This window comes from Thermomyces lanuginosus, assembly GCF_041956635.1.
Source record: "Thermomyces lanuginosus strain ATCC 200065 unplaced genomic scaffold VTN49scaffold_40, whole genome shotgun sequence".
Taxonomy (NCBI): domain Eukaryota; kingdom Fungi; phylum Ascomycota; class Eurotiomycetes; order Eurotiales; family Trichocomaceae; genus Thermomyces; species Thermomyces lanuginosus.
In genome coordinates this window covers 664,327-687,079 of record NW_027192374.1, presented here as the reverse complement: position 1 = coordinate 687,079, position 22,753 = coordinate 664,327, and the positions used below count along the sequence as shown (strand labels likewise).

The following is a 22,753-nucleotide window of genomic DNA, read 5'->3' as shown; positions in this document are numbered from 1 at the left end:
CTCCAGCCGCAAAACCCTAGGATCCAACGCTGCGACGAACGGCCGATTGCAGATCAGTTGAGCTTAACGGTACCTTGTTCCAACAGTCAGATTCGCCTTGTGTCGGAATCGTCGATCGGCGACTCCAGATAATCAACAATATCGGTACCTTTGTGGCGTTCCGTGATCGACGGATCCTCTAGTAGCCTAATCCTTCGTTGGTATCCACTATCCAATTTCACCATTAACTGCATGTCGGTCCTGATGCGTGGAAAGTAGAACAAAGTAATGTTGTATACTTATAGAGGTGATTCAGATCGCATAGCAGACAGCACATCAAAGTCATTAACGCCAGACGCCGTTCGCATGCCGATGCTCCGTTCCCAACCCCTCACTCGTCGTTCGGCGGTACCTCATCTTCAATGTACCGGACCAGGGAAACCCGGATTTCCGTGGTATCGTTGCCACGGAGGACATCACTCACAAAATGTGCCTCGACTTGCATTTGAACCTGCGCCCGTCAGCCGGCACTATCACGGCAAGGGAAGGTAGCCTCCCAGCACAAACCATCTCCAGGGCACCCCGCAGCACGCCGCATAGGATATTCGAGAACCACAACTCATCCTGTGCTCGCCCGTCATCGGGAAGCTCGACAAAGTCCGCAAGCGGATTCTCGTCGAGGATCAAGGAAAATTGCTTGTTGTCGCTGGTCCAATTGGTGACGGTCGGAGTGATATTCAGGAAAATCTTGAACCCAACCTGTTCCCAGTCAGGGATTGCACCGAAGTGACCTTTGCAAAAGCAAACGTACCTTGGCAATCATATCGGCAGTCTCGCGGAAATTAGTACACCGAGGGGCCGCCGTCTTGGCCAGAAAATCCTCGATCAACCGCATGCCAATATTGTACCCCATCTTATCCAGTTGTTTGTTGACTTCGTGGTAATCGCCATCGTAATCTTGACATAGTTGCGCAACTAAGGTGCCATAGGTAAGAGTCACCAGCTCGGCATTAACCTTATCGACTTTGGTTCTGGCCGATCATCAACGTCTGTCAGAGTCACGGTACGGGAGAAGGAAGTCGGCATGGAATTGCGGGAGATGGGGGCGCGGAGGACACTAACTTCCAGATCCTTGACAATGTTAAGTTAGCTTTGAAGTGCTGTAGCCGCTCAAAATGCTGCCTTGACTCACTCTTCTCCTAATCGGGATGCCTTCGTCGTTGACGACATCTTCTGGGGTTTCGACTACGCTGAAAGAATTGGGCTGTGTTGACAGTAAATATAAACAGACAAACCAGCTGCGACCGCGTGAAAAGTCCGTGTGTTCAATTCTGATCACCCAAGCGGAGTAACTATGGAGTGTTGAATGTTCCTTGAACTCCAAGCGGCACACCTGGTCTCAAGTCTCCGTCCCCCGCCAAGCCCGCGAGCGGCTAACGCGTTTAGGGATTGGCCCGCGCGCTTGGCGGCAAATCAAGGTCTCAAGAATGGCTCCGCGCGCCAAAATCCCTTGAGCACTCACAGCGGTTCAAGTGCAGACTGTCATGATCATCCGTTCCTCGCTTAGCCTAGTCTGAGGGCATTGTTACTACTGGCACAGCATGTCGGCAGAGAAACGGCCAGCCCCCGAAAATTTCGGGTCGTCGAACCAACTTGTGGTCAAGCGACAAAAATCCGACAGCAACATCAACAATAACAACGCCGTTGCCCTGCGCTCGCAAAATCAAAATGGCGCTCTTGTGCAAGCGGTTCGTTTCTGGAAAGGAGCGGCAAGGCGGCGAGAGTAATGGACTAATTATGCAAACGCAGATTCCTCGAACGAGCGGGTTGGCGGCTCCGATTATGGAACTGACAGGTGAGCTACCCGGACAAGCCACAGGGGATATGAGTTAACTCTGGCGCCAGGACATTCGGGAGAAATATTCGCAACGCGCTTCGACCCTACTGGTCAGAACATTGCTTCGGGCTCGATGGACCGCAATATTTGTAAGGATCCTTGTTTGGTTGGTTATGATCCGAAGCTGACCATGGGACTTCTTCAAGTATTATGGCGGACCTACGGGCAATGCGAAAATTACGGCGTACTCAGCGGCCATAGAGGAGCGGTGCTCGATCTTCAATGGTCACGGGATTCACGAACCATCTTCTCCGCCTCCGCGGATATGACTATCGCCAGCTGGGACCTGGAAACGGGCCAGCGCATTCGACGGCACATGGGCCACGAGGAAATCATTAACTGCATCGACGTTAGCAAGCGCGGGCAAGAGATTCTGGTCAGCGGAAGTGACGACGGCTACATCGGCATCTGGGACCCTCGACAGAAAGAGGCACTGGACTTTCTCGAGACCGAATTCCCTGTCACTGCGGTTACGCTCTCCGAAGCCGGCAACGAGATTTACACGGGCAGCATCGACAACGATATCCGGGTGTGGGATGTTCGCAAGAAGGCTGTGGTGTACACTCTGGTCGGGCATAACGACACGATCACCTCTCTACAAGTGTCGCCAGACTCTCAAACGCTACTGTCAAACTCGCACGACTCTACCGTTCGAACATGGGACATTCGACCGTTTGCGCCCGCGAACCGTCATATCCGGACGTTCGATGGTGCGCCGGTCGGATTAGAGAAGAACCTCTTGCGCGCGAGCTGGGACCCGCAGGGCAACAGGATCGCAGCCGGCAGCGGGGACCGAAGCGTGGTGATCTGGGATGCTAAGACCGGCAAACTGCTGTACAAGTTGCCTGGCCACAAGGGAACGGTCAATGACGTCCGATTCTGTCCAAACAACGAGCCGATTAGTAAGTGTTGCCTCGGCATAGTGTTTCTATTATTGGATCAACGCATTGACTGGATGCAGTTGTGTCAGGATCGTCAGATCGCAGTATCATGCTTGGCGAACTGGGCAAGTGACACTACGAATATCGAGTCTAAGTAAAGGAGAATTGTTCATCATCTATCATTGCAAGCTCCTGCCAGAATTGGAGACAGCCAGCAGTTCACTCCATGTCTTCTGTGAGGAGAATTGCTGCCGTTGGCGTAGGGGCACTCTATGAAACCATGAAACCCATCATGTACCATACATCCTAGTCAGATAATCACTCTGCAGGCGCAAGGCATTTGGCATGCCGTGCATCAGAGATTGCATGCAGGGACGAGTGTAGGGTAAGGGAGGGTTTCTTGGGATAGTGGTCAATGGTCATGGCTTACGGATGGCAATCTGAAACCGCGGCCAGTCTCAAGTCCACCTTGCAGCCTGTGCCCTGGATCTTAGCCTGAGGATTACATAATCAGAGAGGCCATCTGGCAGAAATTGGTTCATGCTCTTGTCGTTCATTGCATGTAGGTAGAGAAATGCAGCCTTCAATTCATGAGCAATCTCTCTCGCAATCATCATGCAAATACCATTGTCTTGTTCTAATGCTCAGTTTGGTCGGGTTCTAAGTTCCTCGGCGTCTGCATTTACTATTGTCTATCTCCAGCCCACTCCGTCTCAGCATGTCCGCAAGCGGCATAGCCTCGCTTCTAGCTCCAGACCATAATGAAGCTTTTCCCGCCAAGGTCCAATCGCAAGAGGCCCCAAGAGTCTCCGTAAAACGGAGCATAAGCGTGAGGATGAAGGTGCGTGCGTAGTCTCGGCCAGCCTTACATGCCTCCCGCCCCCAGATGAACCTAGCCATGGCAATTCTCCAAGCTTTTTCCTCTTGACCCTGGATTCCTCGTTCCCCGCCCTTGCGATCCCTCTCTTTAGCTTTTCCCTTGTTCATCGACATCTCGCACGAACTGCTGGTCAGTCGCGCATCATAGCATCGCATATTAATATCTTCACTCTCGTTTTCCCTTTCACCCGCCAATTCGGATCGCTAGTGATCTCAGCAGACGCCTCCTCTCCCACCTTTTAATATCGCAACCAGTGATTAGTTGCACTCCATATAATCTGAGACCCAACATTCGTGCAGAATACGGATATACATACCCGGATAGCACGATCTACGATATCGTCCCTTCAGTGCCGCCGATGATACAATTTCGATGATCCAATGCTTGCAGGATGGAAGGAGAGAGGCGGGATTCATCGTCTTCTGGCCGTGGGTTGCGCGCACAGTTCCCAGCGTGGTTCGGGGCTCGACGCCCGGTGGTGTTGACGGGAGACCCCCATCCGCCGAGGCATGATGGGCGTCGATTGGGATTGCGCTTCTTCTGTCGTGGCAAGGATTCAAGATCACCCGACGTCGAGAGCGCAACGATAGACCAGGCTGCCGCCGGTACGGAGCCACCTGCTTCGAGAGCGAGAAGCGATTCTTCCAGAAGACCATTGGTATATGGCTGGATCCGGCCGGGGCGCCAAAGACGCTTGTCGAGCTCCTCTGGAACGTCCTACCGGAATGTACTTAAACATCGACTCGTGCGCAAACACCTGGTGATGTGCGCCGTCTCGGCGCTCCTCCTCCTCACCATCCTACTCATTTGTATGTGATGTGTTGCGCTGGCTGGTCCGATGAATGCTAATGTTACGCAGACCTCGGTTTCTCCGTTTCCCAGCATGCATACGGCGGCAGAGAATTCCACATTCTGCTGATTCTGCTCATTCTGATATTTTCTATGTTTTTTTGCCATTCGCTTGCCCGGACAATCATGGTCGCCGCTCGTCTCGCCCGGCACGGGCATTCTCTCCATCGCGTGCCAAGTGTTGTCGGTCCGCTAGGCTATGCGCAGCCGGAGCGGCCGATCCATGTCATCCTTGCTCGCGACGAGGAGTTGCTTGACGATGGCCGTGAAAACCATCCAAAGTCACCACCGCCCGCGTATGGTCTATGGCGTGCCAGTGTGGTATGTTTCCCCGAACCTCTTTCAGGAAGTACCTCCCCTGAATATTGACATTGATGCAGCGCATTAATCCCGATCTGCTCTATTGGCAGCGGGTCGAGCCCGATCCATCGAAACCGCCAGAGAGCGGCGACTCTCGCGACCGTCCACCCAGCTACACGTCCGACGACGGCGTGCAATACGTAATACACGCGCAACCGCGGTCCATTGCGCCGTCCTCCGCCGATTCCAATACCAGATATGCATAGAGCTACCATTGGAAGCATGCGAGCGGGACTCGCTCACGGAGCTATGCGTTCGTTCTTGTGCAAATATTTCACTCGTGTTGCTTGTCCATCTGCAAAAGCATCAGGAGTTGGGGTCTTCTTTTAATACGGAGTTGCATATGCAGTGTGGCGTTTAACTGTCCTGGGATATCAGCTGTCGCGATTTTGAGATTCCGGGATTTACAGGATGTTGAAATAGGACTCGATTCCTGAGATACTGTGATTAGTCATCAATCTAAACCGATTAGCTATACTCTAGGTAGTAATTTAGACCAGTTGACGGTCGTTTCCGCTGATGTCAATCCCGCGATGTGGCCTTAATTATGTAGTACCCCAACGACGTTAAATAGTAGCTTCAGCGACCACTGCTCCAAGATAATAAAGTAAATATTCACGCTGCTCAATCAATTGCTCACCGAGGGTAAGAAAGGGGAGCAGCAAAAAAAGAATCCCCCACGTCGAAATACGACACGGCCAACAACACCAATCTCGGATTCCACGATCCAAGACCGCAAAAAGCCAACACCCCCCAAATGATGCCGCGGAATTGATCATCTTCCATGTGGTCATAAAGGATTCGCACGGCCGTCGGTAATGTGCACACCATGGGGTTGTTCGCAGCTATCTGGCCCGACATGGCTCTCGGGTTGGATGCTTATATCATCCCTTCTGGGGATTCTGAGCACATGGCTCGGGCTGGTCCAGGGCGTTGATGGGATGACGGAAACTCAAATACGAGAGCTTCGGTAAGAGCTGTTCCAATAATCGGATTCTGATTTTTGGAGTTGATCTTTGCTGACGAGTATACACTTTAGTCGAGAAACAGAGTACATGTTCTACCATGGCTTCGACAACTACATGCGCTACGCCTTCCCTGAAGACGAACTACGGCCGCTGACCTGTGCGCCGTTGACGCGCGATCGCGAACATCCTGAGGATGTCGGACTGAACGATGCGCTGGGGAATTACTCGCTCACGTTGATCGATAGCTTATCGACGCTGGCCATCCTCTCGTCGAGTCCGGATAGCGGCCCCAAGGCCTGGAGATATTTTCAGGACGGAGTCGCGGACCTTGTCCGGTTGTATGGTGATGGCACTAATGGGCCCGGGGGCCGTGGTGAGCGTGCGCGTGGGTTTGATTTGGATAGTAAGGTGCAGGTGTTTGAGACAGTGATTCGGGGGTTGGGTACGGTTGGCTTTTTTTTTTTTCGATGTTCTATGGGCAATTTGCTGATGGAGAGTTAAATGGCAGGTGGCTTGCTCAGTGCCCATCTCTTTGCCGTGGGCGATTTACCGGTCCGAGGTTACTCGCCGCCGGAGGAAGAGCGGGAGTTTGCAGCGGCTTGGAATAAGAGCGGATTCCCCCCCGATCGCCATGGGATTGTATGGCCCAACGGTCTGGTATATGACGGGCAGCTCCTGCGCCTTGCAAAGGACTTGGGCGATCGTCTGCTCCCGGTCTTCTATACTGAGACTGGGATCCCGTATCCCCGGGTCAATCTTCGTTATGGGATACCTTTCTACAAAAATTCTCCGCTGAATGCCTGGCGGACCGAGAAGGATGATAGTAGAGCTAGCCGGCATGCGAATCCGGTGCAGCCAGAGGTGGAGGATGAAGCCACCGACACCAGCAGCGCGGGCGCTGGCAGCCTGGTGCTCGAGTTCACGACCCTGAGTAGACTGACCGGGGACGGCCGGTACGAAGAGCATGCCAAGCGAGCATTCTGGGCGGTTTGGAACAGGCGCAGCGACGTTGGCCTGTTGGCGACTACCATTGATGTGGAGTCTGGGAAATGGTTGACACCGTACACATGGGTGAGCTTTTTCTTTGTCTCTAGCGATTCTGTCGAAGTAGAACTGACCAGATACAGATTGGCGCAGGGATCGATAGCTTTTTTGAATACGCATTCAAGTCATATATACTCCTGTCTGTCGGGCAACGGCCGCCCTTCAATTCCCAAAGTCCATACAGCGTGTTGGATAATTTTTACGTCCCGCTCGACGAGGTGCTTCATTCGCCCGATGCGTTCCTCCGCGCCTGGCAGGAAGCCAAAGCCTCGATCAAGCGGCATCTCTACCGCGGTAAAGGGTATCAATATCCCCATTTTATTCAAGGCGACTTCAGGACCGGCGCGACGAGAGCGTTTTGGATCGATAGCCTGAGCGCCTTTTACCCGGGTCTACTCACACTCTCCGGGGATGTCGAGGACGCGATCGAGGTTCACCTGCTGGCTACGGCCCTCTGGACCCGGTTCTCGGCGATGCCAGAACGATGGAACGTGGTGACAGGGAGCGTGGACAATGACATGAGCTGGTGGAGCGGTCGTCCTGAGTTTGTCGAGTCTACGTATTACCTGTACCGCGCCACTAAGGACCCCTGGTATCTCCACGTGGGTGAGATGGTGTCCCGGGACATCAAGCGGCGGTGCTGGACACGCTGCGGCTGGGCGGGACTAGAGGATGTCCGCAGCGGCAAACTGAGCGATCGCATGGAGAGCTTCTTTCTGGGTGAGACCGCCAAGTACTTATTTCTCCTGTTTGATTCCGAGCATCCGCTCAATCACCTCGATGCCCCCTTTGTGTTCAGCACGGAGGGCCACCCGCTAGTGCTTCCCAAGGGGAAGAAGGGCAGTGCCCTTCCAAAGGCCAAGACATCCGTCACCGGGGCCTGTGAAGTAGCACCCAGTCCTCCGCCGCTGACCCTGTCGTCGACCGCAGCACGCTCGGATATTTTCCATGCATCCTCGCTGGCGCGATTGCACTTGATGCCCCGTCGCGACAAGCCAGAGGGGCCACTTATGGATTATGGGCCCGACCATCCGAGCATGACGCTTTCGGATCTGGTGTCACCGACAAACGACACCTATTACCCGTGGACGCTGCCGCCTGAGCGGGTGCCGTTCAACGCAACCAGCTCGCCGATGACCGTCCGCCCAACGCTGGATATACAATTTCCGAACTTTCCGGGCATCGTCCTCGGGCCGTCGTCCATCGAGCGTGTGCAAGACGGTGTCTTGCTCAAGGCCATTGGCGGTCTCAGGTTGGGACTTGTTCAGGATGTGCCGCTCTTTGACGGCTCAAGCTACTTTGACGGGTACCGCGTCCAGACAGTTGGCAATATCCCACTGGGCAAGGACGAAAAGGTATATATCTCGCGGCAGCTGATGGCTAACGTACTGGATCCGAACGATGTCAACTTTGCACGCATCGCAGACAGCGTGTTGCTGAACGTTGTCATCGATGTGGACCCGGCGCGGTTCAAGCAGCGTGGCCAGAATGAGAGTGTCTCCACAGAGTCAATTCGTGGGCATCGCACGGCCATCATTCAGGACGATGTCCCCTCTGACAAGCCAGACGTGGTAGGCGGTTCTGGCGTGCGGACCACACTATCCTCGCTCATGGACCAAGCAACTGGCATCATGCAGGACGACCGCACAGAACCACCATCCGAAACCACCGCTACCACTTCCGCCACGCAAAAACACCGATCGCAAGCTGCGAAACGGCCCGCGCGCATGACACTCCCAGCGATCATGTCGACGGGCCCCGGTGCAGCACCACTCCCTGTTGTGGCCGAGGCGCGCGTTTTCGCGGCGAACGGATCGCCATCCACAGACCCGCTGAGCTGGTCCCACATCTACCTCACTGATCAGCTCTGTGACCACTCACTACCGCCGGACGTACCGCTGCACTACGAGGTGCTAGTCGTCAAGCGCGGTGGATGCAGCTTCTCGACCAAGCTTCGCAACATTCCCTCCCTGGCGCCGCCCGCGTCGGGGACAGGGACCTCGTATCGAAGCAAACTACAGCTCGTCATCGTAGTCTCGTCGGACGAACCCGGGCCCCCCTCCAATGACGGTGGTAGCGTTAAACGGCAGCCATTCATTTCAACGGCGCCCCACGGCTCCCCGTTATACCCAGCCGCCGCACTCGCCGCGGAGCCGTTCCTCGTGCAGCCGCATCTGGACGAGCCACAGTCGCAGCCGCAGCACGCGCAGAACGGTGGTGGCAGGCACAGGCCCGTCAGTATGGTAATGGTGGGGGGCGGGGAGGAAACATACGCCCTGCTGAGGAGTGCGTCGGGCATTGGGTTGCAGCGGCGGTATGTAATGGTGTCGCAGGGAGTGCCGATTATGAATCTTTGTGTTATTTAATACGTAGATTGGATTGGACTGGATTGGATGGGTTGGGGGTGCGTACATGGGTATCTTGAGTATAGAGGCATTAAGTAATAGCCATTAGATTGTATATATATATTTGGGCTGGCAATGCGAGTCTTTCGCATTACGCTACCTATCAATGAATAGGAGTCTGAACGCTCAGCTGTGCTGAAACGACATGGGCATGGATTTCGTAGGCGAGTCTTTACCGCTCTGGCCTTCGACATGAACCGGTTCTTCTGGTAGCCACCGATCCGCTCTCTTCGTGTGGTACCTTCCCAACATTCCCATGTTCCAACTGCCAAAAGTCCAGCAAATGACTGTCACCACCTACTAGTATACAGTTCATAGTCAAGTAATGCACCTCATGATGCCCATAGGATGACAATGGCGAACCTCAGACTTTATCTGAGATTTTTGATGTAAGTTATTGTATTGAGAGCTCCCTGGTATTTTATTAGTCCGTAAATTTTTCTTCAAACTTCCAATCAAGGAGATCCGTGATGATCCGAGATCACGCATCAAGGCCAATTCTCCTATCTTGATGCCCTTTTCTTCTGCTTTTCGCCACGCATCCGCAGGAGATTGTCAAGCTCGTTGGCGCTAGCGCGCGTCAGAGGATGCTCAGAACCCAGCACCCTTTCCAAGGCCGTTACGGACCGCCGATACATAATCTCTGCCTCGTCAAGCCTCCCCTGGTTTTGAAGAACTCTACCAAGGCCGTTGACGCTGTAGAGCGTGTCTGGATGCTTCGGGCCCAGTACCTTCTCTAGAATCTCTAGGGCACGCCGATGCATTGCCTCTGCCTCCTCAAATTTGCCTTGCCGTTGAAGAACAATTCCAAGATTGTTGACGCTGCGGAGCGTGTTTGGGTGCTCAGGACCTTGCACCTTTTATTGAATCTCTAGGGCACGTCGATGCATTGCTTCTGCCTCCTCAAGCTTGTCTTGCTGTTGAAGAACTATTTCAAGATTGTTGACGCTGCAGAGCGTCTCTGGATGCTTCGGGCCCAGTACCTTCTCTCGAATCTCTAGGGCACGCCGATGCGTTGCCTCTGCCTCCTCAAGCTTGTCTTGCTGTTGAAGAAGTAGTCCAAGATTGTTGACGCAGTGGAGCGTGTTTGGATGCTCAGGACCCAGCACCTTTTCTTGAATCTTTAGGGCACGTCGATGCATTACCTCTGCCTCCTCAAGCTTGTCTTGCTGTTGGAGAGCTATTCCAAGACGGTTGGCGCTGTAGAGCGTGTTTAAATGCTCGGGACCTAGCACCTTTTCTTGAATCTCTAGGGCACGTCGATGCATTGCCTCAGCCTCTCGATATTGCCCGAGGCTACCAAAACTGGCGCCTACATTTTCTGATAGCTTGACTTCGGCCAGTTCATCTTGCGTTGTCTTGACCGCAAGGACATACTGTGTATGTGGAAGATATCTCATCCATATACCTCTGTTTTCATGCTCAGGAAACGGATAGACTTCTGCAAGCTGCCGTATTATTTTTGTAACCCAGTCATTCATGTCTCCTTTTTCTGCCACCCAGTTCAACGTCGCAAGTTGGACCAGCCGGTGCATATCATATGAGTCTGGTTCTTCCCGTTCTGTAATAAACGCGTACGCTTTGAGAGTTCCCAGTGCTTCCTCCATTTTGATCGGTTCTGCCGGAGGAAGTAGGGACCGTGGGATGTCTTTCTGGCCCAGAAACGACATGAATTTCAGATAATCAGCAGCCAATGGGTCATGTTCCTCAATTTGATGAAATGAGATCAGCCACGTGGTGGTAATGGAGTTCTTAGCTTCTTTGTATCGGAGTCGATCGTCAAAGTCTCTGCTGAGCAATTCAATCATATTCTTGTCGCTTGACTGGCACAGATCCAGGTACCTTGTCGTCGTTATCTGTTTCTTGGCCATGTATGCAGATGCCTGCCTTATGGCCAGAGGCAAATGGGCCAGAACATCGAGCAGCTTTGTCGTGCCCTCCATGTCGCGTACCTGAGACTCGCTCAGATATTTGCGCAAGAGACTGAGTGATTCATCTTCGCGCATTTCGCCGACAGTGAGAACATTTGCATTGGGGATATCAAGTCTGCTTACGATCTCGTAATTTCGTGTCGTGAATAGGATGGAGCCGTTTCGGTTGGATGGGAGATAGTTGACGAGACCCGTGCCGTCATCAAAGAGAAGATCTGTGTCGTCAGCATTGTCAATGATCAAGAGCTAGCTACCGGCATAGACACTCAGAGCTGTCTTCACGAGTGTCTTGACGTCTGCATTGTTCATATGGATCGCGTCAATCTTCAACAGTTGGCCAATTTTCATGTAGGCGTTCTCGAAACTTGTCGCATTGACAGCTGGAACCCAAAAGACGGAGCAGTCCGGATGCTTGTCACGGATCTGAAAGGCAACTTCGAGCGCCACTTGTGTCTTTCCAACGCCACCGAGTCCGACGACTGCAGTCCGTTGGCAGATATCCGCTTCTACGGTCGGGGGGATCAACGCGAGAAGCCGATCTAAGATTGATTCGCGGCCGACGAAGCTCTTATTTCTCTCAAATGGCACCGCGAAGTGAACTGACTCTATAAGTGCAAGAAACTTATCAGCACAGAAACGAGGTAATAAGTGTTTTTACCAGAAGAGAAGTACGAACCCATTTGCCTCTCCGCCGGAGACGAGACATTGGTCCATAACGAGTCTATTCTCTTACCAGGCAGATCTCGGCCAACGAAATGTCGAACAAATCTGTCGATAAGCGTTTCATTCTCGGCCAGGTAGTTTCGAGTATGTGCGGAGATCTCGCTATGTTTCTCCCAGTCTGACAAAGTGACATCTTGGAGCCCCCGATCCACGTTGAAGCGGTAGTACTGGCCATCATCGCCGAAACGATTACTCAAATTTGCTGCCACCTTTTGTGACGAAGTTGCCATTTTCTTCAGCGCTTTAGTGATAGCGGATATGTTGTCTTTGATCGTGATGACATCTCCGAGGCCGGTGCCAATGCTGAGGATGCGCATTTGGCTACGTTCTGGAAATTGCCGCCGGCCCTCATCAATCAGAACCTCGCACGGGTTGTTATACCCGAAGCCGGCATCGATGAACTCGATCTCATCGCGGCCGATCCTGATGGGCTTGAAGAAGGTCGTTGCCGCTGTTGTCGCGCGCGCAACCTCCCAAACCTTGCAGGTCGCGAAAATAGCTGATGTATCGTATGTCTTGAAAAGAGTCGGCAGCGTGTCAATATTGCTCTTTGTAATTGCCAAAACTACCCTATGATGGATGGATGAGCCCGAACTTCTTTACACCGCATCCATTGACTTATAACATACGTCTTCGTGCAGGTTGGGTCTCGGAAGAGCATCTCACTATGAGGGCACGATTCCTCACATGATTGTCCTTGACGCTGTCGAGATCTGCATTCCGCTTCTGGGCAATATTTCCTGACTGCCTGTTTGATAGCGTTCTCGAGGGCCTTAGCAGAAAAAACAGACATCTGCCTGGGAAGAAGCGAGGTCGGTTTCTTGATGAAGGCCTGCTGGGCGACGTTTCGATATGCTTGTATACATTCATCGATAGTCAGCCCCAGCCTCCCAAGCATTATCGCAATAATTCTGTGTTTATTCGATACTCTGTTAGTCAGGTTAACCAAGCAGATACCTGGAACTGATAGCGGTACCCGCCTGTACTTGTCCCCCCGATCAAATCAAAGTAGTCACATGGTCGCGGGGCATTTTCGAGGCCGTTTCTATCCCGTATTTTCTCCATGATACGCTCCAGAATGAGGAGGCTTGAAATACCTCGAATGCCGCCCCCGTCTCGACTTGAGTCAGTAAAAGTCAAGAGGCGTGGAGGCCGTGAACAAAGGCACCATACCGAGAGACAGAAGCTTCAACGGCTCTTGTGAAGACATCTTTTTTTTAGAAAATAAATATCATCGTTCTCAAATAACAGTATGATGCTGAGGAATTCAGTGAGAGCTTCAAACAAAAACACAAGGCGGGGACATCTTGAACTCCAGGGCTGACAATTTCTAGGTCATACTAAGGTAGACCGTCTGCCCAATCAATTTTCAACTCTACTTGCAGTCATAGGCTGTCCGCATAAGCCGTCTCCTGAGCTGCAATCGGTTGGACATCTCTGAGTCATATCGGCGTCTCGCAGAGCTGAGTGCGATCGTTTGTGAACTTTGGATTAGTAGGTAGTGATAAAAGCCATCTCACTTCCCCTCGTTGTGTAAAGGCTCTCTGAAGGATCAGGTGAACATTGCTGAAATGCACCTAGTAGGTACCAAGTGCCTTCTATGATAGGTGCGGAATGAAATCCAGGAGAGGGTGTTTCGCCTCGCCATTGTGGTTATCCCGTACGCTGTTTGTATCTCGTGTGAACGGAACAGAGTATACAGAAGAGCAAGAGACTTCCCAGGCACCTCATTACAGTATTAACTTCTCAGGTACCTCGCGCTAGCCCTAAAACCAGGCTGAATCCGGCAATTACTTAGGGCAATGGCCCAAACGTCTTGTATGAGCTGCTTTGAGCCAATCATGTTGAGCGCTGGGAACGCCTTGGCTTGGCAAAGGACAAGTTACTGTATTTGTGAGGCTATGTCGCTGGGCGCAGTGACTTCAATGTTTACCTACGCGGTTAAATACGAAAACAGAGTCATGCTCATGACGTAGCGAGAATGATTCTCGATATATAATAAACCCAAAGCAGCATTGAACTTAACAGATATCTAATCAAAACGCCCCGCCATGTCTAAAGACGAACCGCCGCCATACGACTCGTCCGAGCAAAGAACGCCGCACCACCCATGGCGCGAAACCGTCCCCGACACCGACGACAACCCGCCTCCGCCGGTTCTGGGCCGCCTAACGTCCGAAGTGAGCAATGCTTCAGCGGCCGACTCCGACCGTGCGCTCGAGTACTGCAACAAGAACCCGCTCTGGCCGCCGATCAACCCGCCGGACGACACGTACGCCTCCGTGGCTACCGCATTCAACCACGGGCTCTGGGCGGCGCCTGAGTTCCGCGGACGGCTACATCCGCGGCCCGGCCGGCGGTGGGAGGTCCGGAGCGAGCCGTCCTGCGGGGATTGTCTGCTGGCCACGTGCCTACCTATGTACTTTGCGCACCGGGACTCTCCTGGTGTGACGGGGAGGCCCAGGACTATTTACTTTGAGGTGACGATTAAGCGGATCTTGCCACCACCATCATCCCACCGGCCGGGACGTGGCGGCGGTGACGATGCCAGTGGCCTGTCGCTCGGATACCTTGCCCTACCGTATCCAACGTGGCGGTCTCCGGGCTGGGAGCGCGGCAGTCTCGGCGTGTTTTCGGACGACGGTGCCCGGTTCGTCAATGACCGCTGGGGCGGCAAGGCGTTTACCGAACCGTTCCGTGAAGGGGAGACAGTCGGCCTGGGCATGCGGTTCAACCTGCCCATCGTCGAGGACCAAACCAAGAACGGACAGCAGAATAGAAGAAATTCGCCGCTTCTGCCAGTGTCCGTCCATGTATTCTTCACGCGAAACGGTCGCGAAGTCGGTGGCTGGGATGTGCACGAGGAACGAGACAAGGACGAGGGCGACATCGTGGGCCTCGAGGGGAATTTCGATCTGTACGGTGCGATTGGGGTGTTTGGGGGAGTCGAGTTCGAGGCCTGTTTTGCGCCGGACGGTTGGTTGTGGAGGGAGCAATCTGGGAACTAAAGTGACACAATAATTAGATAGACCGTTGTCGTGTTGAACTTGTTGGGACGCTGTTCATGGGTCTGTGACAAGGGACCCCGGACAGCCGACAAGCCCTACGAACCCAATCCGTCGTCATGCAGATGCACGACATTTAGGATGCCGGCATGAGCAAGGCTATTGGCAGGCTTATCTTTCCGCGGAGGTGGCTAGTTGCGTTAGCTTGGCGGTAGGTACAGGATGGAAGGCTTGTCCATCCCTGCCGCTGCTAACGTGGGATGCAATGCAAGACAAATGAAGCTAAATACTCCGAATAGTTATTTTTTTTTCTTTTTATTCTACCATTCGGCGGGAAAAGCAAATAAACTAGCATGAGGGTTTGCTGTGTCCTGTCTGCACGTTTCACGCTTAAACTTGTACCAGTCTATCACATCTCGCATTAGCGCTCGGGGGGAAAATTCAAGTGCAGCTCCGTTGGAGACGTCAATGCAAAATTAGGAGAGAGGGTCTAGACTTGACGTGTTCCTTTTAGTGTTTTACTCCGTCGAGAACGGTGCAGCTCTGATGCAGGAGGATCTGGATCTGGACGTTTCCTTGGCGATGAGGGAGAGCTTCATGTGTGGTCGGCTATTTCAAGGACATTATCGCACTTGCATTGGTTTCTGGCACATTGCATTTAGGCTGATCCGTTCGGCGAATTACAATCAGAGACTACTCAGTTGTGACAAGAGTTAGAAAGTTAGCTAATGTTGTTCAGTTCATACGAGATTACGAGGAGTTTTATCATTTTTGAGAGGAAGACAGGAGTCCTCGAATACCATGCACTGTGATGACTCGAATGGATTGCATGTCTTTTGTACACGCAATCGGCTCTCTCCAATGCCTAGAACAATCCGCAGCTAATCAACTTCCACAGAGAAAAAAAAGCCCCATTGTTTCATTCAAAACTTGGAGGATCACTGGGTCAGAGATAATGGATACCGATTACCGCATTTGGTAAACTATCAACCGTTCTCCCTTCTTTGGGCGACCTGCATTGATCTCCGCTGTTTTGTGCGAACCATCAATTAGGAGTCGTCGGCAATCAACCCTACGTAAATTAATTTTGCCTTCCTCGAGGCTTAACCTAGGTTAAAGGTTCGTTTCGGCCGGTACCGTGCCTGATTCGGTGAAAATCTCGAGAGTTCGAAAAGGAGATGTTCGCAAGTGGTATTTCGGTTACAGCAGGAAAGGGATTGATTCCTGAATTTCCTGGCGGCAACAGTGGAGCCTGCTGGGGCCGCGATTCGGGAAGACCCGTGTGTGGAGGAGGAATTTTCCGTGCGCACCGGGGTGCTTGCACAACACAGAGAGATTTGGAATACTAACGCTCTTCCAGGGAAGTTCTCTGACTGAACGAGGCCGCCGACAGTTACTAATTTTTGCACGAGTGTTGCTTTCGAAAATTTGAGCTGTGAAATTAAGGATTGATTAAATGAAAGCGTCGCTCCTCGATCGTGCTGCAACTCCGGGAATCGGCAGTCACTCCGATCCTGTTGCCCTTTTGGACGCGATGTGGACCCAGTGGACCACACGGCATTAGCCCTGCATGTCATGACCACGGTGGATTCCGCACTTTGCTCAAAACAGAAATCGAACTAACCGGTTTCAACCACGGCCGCTTCTCGGCGACTTCAGGGTCTCTTAGCAAAGGCCCCTATCGCGGGTGGAGTTTTGTCAAGCATTTCTGCTGCAAGCTGCAAGCTGCAATGCAGCAAGCACGATTTTTCACTTACGAAAAAACAACCAGCGTCCAGAGAAAGTCGTCGACTTTTCGGCTGGTGCCCGTCGAATGCCGGTTCGTCGAAAAAAATTTTTTTTTTTCCTGTTCTTGGATGGATTCACTCAATGAGATCAGCGTCTCTATTTGCTCCTCCCTGCGCATGGGCCTCGAGTCACGCTCCGCCGATAAAATTCAGCCAAGAATGCTGGTCCAATGGTCGCGTGTCGAGTGTGTTTTCCTCCTGCACTTAAAATTTGCTGCTGGGGAACAGAGTCAACCGGGAACGTGACAACGGATCGGCTGTCGGCTGACTCGGCTCAACCCTGGTTGATTGCTTCAGTTCGAGCGCGAGTGTGGTCAGGGAGGGTCAGGGTTCTTTCGTTCTTGAAGAGAACCTCGTCGCTGCGAAATTACTCCGTTCTCCGAAAGTGGATACTGTAGCTCAGCGCACTAGCCATATCAAGTTAGCCGGTTGTGTGCTCTGCCGCTCAACTCCTAGGTTATCCTAGCGCGGCTGCGTGGACACCAGGGTTCAGAGCTGACTAAGCATCGTGGGAAGGTCCAGTGGTTTTCCGCGTGGGATGGGTGTGCATTTTGGCGACCGGCCGGTTTGGAGCTGGATGCATTGTAGAAATCAGGGAAGGACGCTTTCTCAGTAACTCGGCGGAAAGGGTCTCTGAAACCGCGTCCGATCACGCAAGCCGTACGTCTTTGTTGGACAAGTAAGCGGCCGCTGTCGTCCACCAGTCAGTGGAGCAGTGGACAATTGATCGACCACATCGCCGCAACGTCGAGAGCCCTGAGTGGGTGGAGGAGGAGCAAGAAGCTCTCCTCCTCAATGCTAATCAATGTAAGCTGGCGTAGCAGCAATCGCAGAGGCCAGCCCGTTCTGAGTGACACACAGGAAGCTCGGTCCCATGTCACCCCATCTCCACGCGCCCCTCCAAATTAGCCTAGCTGCTCCTGATCCTAGCGAGCCAACGAAACAACGAAACCTGGACCCTGTTGCAAGCCCATCGAGATCCAGACCCCGGCGGCAGTGGAAAAAGAAAAATATGATATTAACTACTATAGAAAGTTGAATAAAGAAAGAAAATTGAAAATACAGGAAATAAATATGGCAGGCAGCTCTCGGCTGGCCCATTCAAAAATGCCAGCAGCTTCATTCCGTCCTTGTTCGACTTCATTGTTCCTCTCTTTAAGGACGGTTGCATCATTTTGGTGGTTCAGTGGTTGCTGTGTCACTCGTTGAGCAATTGCTCTGTGTCGGGTTGTTCCCGTGGATTTCTCGACATGGGAATTGGGTGTTGAACCAAACATCAAGCACTGGGAAGCTTTTACGGTACTGGATGTCTCTCGTTTGGCTGGCACTGGACCGACAGATCATCATCCCTGGAACGTGAAGATCAAGACCGATCAGTTCAACGCGCAACCATGGGGATCAACTACATGACCAGTTTTATCGCTCTTTTGTAAGTTTCCGGCCGGGACAAAGAGAGCAATCGCCTGCTGACAGGAATTCGAGTCTCTACCGCTACGTGCGCCTGGTGGTCAACTTGGTGGCTTTCTGGACCTTCAAGCCAATTCCAATCCCGGAGGAGCCGCGGTTGACTAGCAAGGATGTGACTGTCATCATTCCCACCCTCGAGGGCTGTGGTGAGGAGCTGGAGGAAACCATCCGCACTATCCTGGCCAACAAGCCCTACGAGCTGCTGTTGGTGACCATTGATGCCAACCGAAAAAAGGCAGAGAACATGCTCAGCACGATTCCGGCCGCCGCTTCAAAGGTGCGCCTGTTCTCTGTGGCCCACCCGAACAAGCGCCGCCAGATGACCCGCGCCATCCCGGAGGTCAAGACGGCTATCACTATCCTGGCCGATGACGATGTCAGCTGGCCGCGCACCGCGCTGCCGTGGATCCTTGCACCTTTTGATACGGACGAGCGTTTCGGCGGCGTTGTGACCTGCCAGCGTCTACGGCGCCAGGAGAACCCAACGTTCTCCGAGCGCATTTGGGGCTTCCTTGGCGCACTGTACCTCGAACGCAGAAACTTTGACTGTGCAGCCACCACCCACGTCGACGGCGGCATCGCCTGCATGTCGGGCCGGACCGTCGCCTATCGCACCAAAATCCTCCAGGATCCTGCATTTACCCACGCCTTCACCAATGAAGGGTGGTGGTTCGGCAAGTACCAGCTCAATGCGGACGATGACAACTTCATCACCCGCTGGATGGTGTCGCACGGCTGGGAAACCTACATGCAGTACCATCCAGAGGTCGAAATCAAGACTACGCTGTCCAACAACGCAAACTTTCTCAAGCAATGCATCCGGTGGTCCCGGAGCAATTGGCGCAGCAATTTGACCAGCATGTTTGTGGAGCGACATATTTGGACGTAAGTACTTTCTCATGATCCCTGCCAGTTTTTCCCATTCATTTCCTCTTTGGGCTTTTATTTTATTCGATCCGCCTGGCTTCAGCGGCTTGATGTGTTTGATTTGGTCGGATACGGGCGCATAGGAACCCCACCCCTGATTACCCGTTGTTTCTAGATGCAGCTGGTGGCGTGGATGGATGGATTCCGTCCGCTCTAGTGTTCGATCGTTGCGTTGTTCGGAGTGGAGACCGGTTTGAAAGCTTAGAAGTTAGGGCGGCAGCTAACTCAAGGGTCTACTCTAGGCGTCAACCCTACAGCACCTATGCGGTGCATCTCACGACCCTGTCGCCGCCGGCGCTCCTCGGCGATCTGGCCCTTATCTACCTCTGCAACAAGGCCACGGAGAATTGGGATCCGGATTCGCATCGGTTGGCCATGCGAGCGCTCTTCACTTGGATGTTCATTTCCAAATTCATCAAGCTCCTTGGTCATTACATCCGTTATCCGATCGATATCCTACTCCTTCCGGTCTCCATCCTATTCGGCTATTTCCATGGCGCCATTAAGATGTATGCTGCAATCACACTCAATGTGGTAAGTCTACCCCCTTTTTGGCTTTTCTTTTCGTTTCATTGGGCGACGAGCGAAACCCCCGGCGGAGTTTGGAGTTTGTTTTTTTTTTTTTTAAAGTTCCGTGCGACTGCCTTACCAGTTCGGTCTAGCTCTGTTTTGTTTTGAATCCTTGTGCCTTTGTGCATCCCCTGTCCCCTTCAGCCCTCGCTTGTTGTTGTCCAGTCCGCGCGCACCAAGCTCAAGAGTTTGTTTCCGTTACGCGGATCTGCGCTCGATCGGCAGTAGGGCGTGCAGCCGCTGCCGCGCAGGATTCCGATCTGGGCTGCAGGATGCATATCGTTTCTAGATTCTTTTTTTTCTTTTTTTTTTTTTTCTTTGACTTCATTTGCTTCGACCATTTCTCATAATGGATATTACTCGAGCTAACTCAATTGTAAACAGACTACCTGGGGTAGCCGTGCAGGCGCGGACACGTACGACTCAGAGCGTATGCGCAAACGCTCCGATATCCCGGAAAAAGAGAAGCTACTGTTCAATCCTGAGCGACTGTGATTTCGATGCGATTAAGGTTGTGGCACGATGATCAATTGCCAGGCTCAGCCTCCGTAAGTACGGAGTAATTGCTTTTTTCCGATGATCGCAATGCTCCGAGGTTATTACAGTCTTGGCTGGTCTGGATGCCATGTGAGTTTTTTCTTGTCTCATCTCTTGAAACATTCACAGCGACGGCACGGTATGGCCCTGTGCCGTTTCGAGACGCATTTTTTGCGATGGTGAGCTGGGCCGACCGTTACGTTTTCCTTTCAAGGTCAATTTGCAGGCTGCAGTTTGACCAATTGTTTTGTTCATTCTGTTTCCTGCCCTGTTTTTCTCTAATGATTTTCGTTTGCGCTCCTAATATTTCTCGGCTGGGAAAGACGGTAGTGCGCGACACGGCATGGGACTGAACCCCTGCTTGCTTATGCTTGTTTTGTCGATGTGGTGTGAGCACGCGGGCATGGCTTCATGCCACATGATACCATTGCGGAAAAAAAAGGTATGGTCCAGAGTTATCGACTGCGTCTAGACTGGGCGTGTGACTGGGAGGTTTTCTGTTTTGAGTTGCTGAAACGCTGGGGTTCAAAAAAACCTAAAAACTGGACGGGACTGATGGTTGCGATGGTGACGAAAATGGGAAAAGGGATGAGCTGGCCAGGATAGATAAAGTTGATAATGTCTAGTTTGAAAAATAGGTAATGAGAAGACGTGTCTGTCAAGTGGCAATTTCAGCTCGATATTAAGATTCCTCCTCGCAGGGCTGCAGCCCTGCGGCTGGAGGGAGCTTTCCGCGGCTCGCGCGGAGCGCACGTGCAGCACGTCTTAGTAATGGCCAACTGGTCAAATATCATAATCGAACACGTGACAAACTCCTGCACTAACCCAAATCAGGTCTAGATTCGTTCATTACTAAAGAGGAAGGCGGTGGCTATTCTGCTCCATCATCGCGCCTCCATCGACTTGGAGAAGTAAAAGGAACTGTACCGATTTGTTCATGTGAAATTTGAATCGATCGTTCCGTTCAGAAAGAGGTTTTTTTTTTTTTTTTTTCCAGAGCAAGAACTGACCTTCTCGTCGCTATCTTATCATGCGCACAATCCCTCGAATATTCTCAGCACGACTTCAAGTTCTTAACGCACCCGCCCGCCGAGCCACCACCAGGCTACAACCGGCATGTTCCCTCCCTTGCCCGCGGTCGTTCCATAGCTCATCGATACGATGGGCGATCGCCCATCCCATCACAGCACACGGCCCGCCGCCCAAAGCGCCCAGGCCAGCTCCGGAGTTCGCTGAGGAGCAGCAGCGGCAGCAGCAACAAGCAGCAATCGAAGCGGCGGAGCCGGAGAAGCCGAGTACACCAGCAACAACATCGGCTTCAAAGGTCAGATCAGTGCTGAGGAGACGATTTTGGAAGGATGTACATGTTCGCGAGACTCCAGGTTGGTTCTACCTGGCATGGTCATTTGCAGCTTGGAAGAACAACTACTAAGTTGGACTAGAGGGCTACCAGGTCCTTCTCGATACCCGACCCATCCGCAGCCCGACCAAGGCAGTCCTAACGATTCCGTCGACAAAACAGCATCTAGCAGAAGCCTTGGCACTCGAGTGGGATCTTCTCGCCTCGGCACAGCAAGCGCTCAAGCAGCATCTGATCCCTCTGACGTCGTTGGTCTCCCGCGCCAATGATATCCTCCGCGAGGATGCCAACGGGCGAGACGATATCCGACAGGAGATTCTCAACAAGGCCCTCCGCTATTTCGAGACCGACACGCTCCTCTGCTGGGTGCCAGAGAAGCAGCATCTAGAGCCGGAAGATGGCGAGGGTCTCCGCAGCGCCCAAATGCGAACCGCCCAGCAAATCATTGGCTATCTCCACCAGCACCTCTGGCCGGGCATTGAGATCCGCCCCGTACTTGACGAGAACAGCATTTTGCCCGCCTCCCAGCCGGAAGCCACTGTCGACATAATCCGAAACTGGATCCTAGGTCTGTCCGCGTACGATCTGGCAGGGCTGGAGCGTGCCATCATTGCAAGCAAGAGCCTGCTCATCGCTGTGCGATTGGTCGTCGAGTGGAGTGAGAACTTCCCCGATTTGCCGCGCTCAGAGTCGGCGCGGTTTGGCGTCGAGGAGGCAGCCCGGGCGTCGAGCCTAGAGGTTACATATCAGACGGCGGAGTGGGGGGAGGTCGAGGACACGCACGACGTGGATAAGGAGGATCTAAAGCGGCAGCTGGGTAGTGTGGTGTTGTTGGTGAGCGGGAAATGAGGGCTGTGTAGATTTCTTGTACCAATAGCGGCATCTACAGAGCATTTTTTTTTTGTAATTAGCATATTAGCCTCATGGTCAACGATGCATGCATGCATGAAACAGGTTTAACTATTTTCTAAACTTTGCTTTTTCTGCGGTTCACCCATGAGCAATTCTGCGATTGACTTTTATCACTTCCACACACAGTCGGCAAAAGCCACTTCCATCAATACTCAGCATATTCTTACTCTTCATTCGTTCTTGATCCGAGCTCGATCTCTAGACTTTTGAGTTTTTGGAGGCTTAGACCATCGCGTCGTCGTGCAACTGGTTGAATTAGGAGCAACGCGGT

General features: G+C 52.6%; 9 protein-coding genes across 9 annotated transcripts; 6 read left to right on the top strand and 3 right to left on the bottom strand.

Annotated features, from left to right (window-relative positions):
* Nucleotides 1–370: 370 nt before the first annotated feature.
* VTN49DRAFT_6233 (uncharacterized protein) lies at nucleotides 371–1,209 on the bottom strand (the record flags this gene model as incomplete). Its single annotated transcript, XM_069414379.1, has 5 exons — nucleotides 371–490; nucleotides 547–738; nucleotides 791–1,010; nucleotides 1,102–1,110; nucleotides 1,172–1,209. 5 exons carry the CDS (start codon nucleotides 1,207–1,209, stop codon nucleotides 371–373), a joined length of 579 nt encoding a protein of 192 aa, XP_069265631.1.
* A 371-nt stretch (nucleotides 1,210–1,580) lies between these two features.
* On the top strand, nucleotides 1,581–2,890 carry VTN49DRAFT_6232 (uncharacterized protein; the record flags this gene model as incomplete). Its single annotated transcript, XM_069414378.1, has 5 exons — nucleotides 1,581–1,727; nucleotides 1,789–1,834; nucleotides 1,885–1,965; nucleotides 2,023–2,778; nucleotides 2,838–2,890. The coding sequence occupies 5 exons, from the start codon at nucleotides 1,581–1,583 to the stop codon at nucleotides 2,888–2,890; spliced, it is 1,083 nt and encodes a 360-aa protein (XP_069265630.1).
* A 1,138-nt stretch (nucleotides 2,891–4,028) lies between these two features.
* Nucleotides 4,029–5,052, top strand: VTN49DRAFT_6231 (uncharacterized protein; the record flags this gene model as incomplete). Its single annotated transcript, XM_069414377.1, has 3 exons — nucleotides 4,029–4,446; nucleotides 4,497–4,807; nucleotides 4,867–5,052. 3 exons carry the CDS (start codon nucleotides 4,029–4,031, stop codon nucleotides 5,050–5,052), a joined length of 915 nt encoding a protein of 304 aa, XP_069265629.1.
* A 735-nt stretch (nucleotides 5,053–5,787) lies between these two features.
* Nucleotides 5,788–9,224, top strand: VTN49DRAFT_6230 (uncharacterized protein; the record flags this gene model as incomplete). The annotated part of the gene is made up of 4 exons (XM_069414376.1): nucleotides 5,788–5,816; nucleotides 5,886–6,256; nucleotides 6,323–6,885; nucleotides 6,942–9,224. 4 exons carry the CDS (start codon nucleotides 5,788–5,790, stop codon nucleotides 9,222–9,224), a joined length of 3,246 nt encoding a protein of 1,081 aa, XP_069265628.1.
* A 542-nt stretch (nucleotides 9,225–9,766) lies between these two features.
* On the bottom strand, nucleotides 9,767–13,127 carry VTN49DRAFT_6229 (uncharacterized protein; the record flags this gene model as incomplete). Its single annotated transcript, XM_069414374.1, has 7 exons — nucleotides 9,767–10,120; nucleotides 10,193–11,409; nucleotides 11,461–11,799; nucleotides 11,871–12,487; nucleotides 12,547–12,828; nucleotides 12,894–13,032; nucleotides 13,091–13,127. The coding sequence occupies 7 exons, from the start codon at nucleotides 13,125–13,127 to the stop codon at nucleotides 9,767–9,769; spliced, it is 2,985 nt and encodes a 994-aa protein (XP_069265627.1).
* An 841-nt stretch (nucleotides 13,128–13,968) lies between these two features.
* Nucleotides 13,969–14,925, top strand: VTN49DRAFT_6228 (uncharacterized protein; the record flags this gene model as incomplete). Its single annotated transcript, XM_069414373.1, has 1 exon — nucleotides 13,969–14,925. The coding sequence occupies one exon, from the start codon at nucleotides 13,969–13,971 to the stop codon at nucleotides 14,923–14,925; it is 957 nt and encodes a 318-aa protein (XP_069265626.1).
* Nucleotides 14,926–18,100: 3,175 nt separating this feature from the next.
* Nucleotides 18,101–20,168, top strand: VTN49DRAFT_6227 (uncharacterized protein; the record flags this gene model as incomplete). Its single annotated transcript, XM_069414372.1, has 4 exons — nucleotides 18,101–18,138; nucleotides 18,192–19,061; nucleotides 19,346–19,637; nucleotides 20,058–20,168. 4 exons carry the CDS (start codon nucleotides 18,101–18,103, stop codon nucleotides 20,166–20,168), a joined length of 1,311 nt encoding a protein of 436 aa, XP_069265625.1.
* A 238-nt stretch (nucleotides 20,169–20,406) lies between these two features.
* Nucleotides 20,407–21,060, bottom strand: VTN49DRAFT_6226 (uncharacterized protein; the record flags this gene model as incomplete). Its single annotated transcript, XM_069414371.1, has 3 exons — nucleotides 20,407–20,617; nucleotides 20,685–20,865; nucleotides 21,036–21,060. The coding sequence occupies 3 exons, from the start codon at nucleotides 21,058–21,060 to the stop codon at nucleotides 20,407–20,409; spliced, it is 417 nt and encodes a 138-aa protein (XP_069265624.1).
* A 180-nt stretch (nucleotides 21,061–21,240) lies between these two features.
* On the top strand, nucleotides 21,241–22,419 carry VTN49DRAFT_6225 (uncharacterized protein; the record flags this gene model as incomplete). Its single annotated transcript, XM_069414370.1, has 2 exons — nucleotides 21,241–21,592; nucleotides 21,653–22,419. The coding sequence occupies 2 exons, from the start codon at nucleotides 21,241–21,243 to the stop codon at nucleotides 22,417–22,419; spliced, it is 1,119 nt and encodes a 372-aa protein (XP_069265623.1).
* Nucleotides 22,420–22,753: the final 334 nt, after the last annotated feature.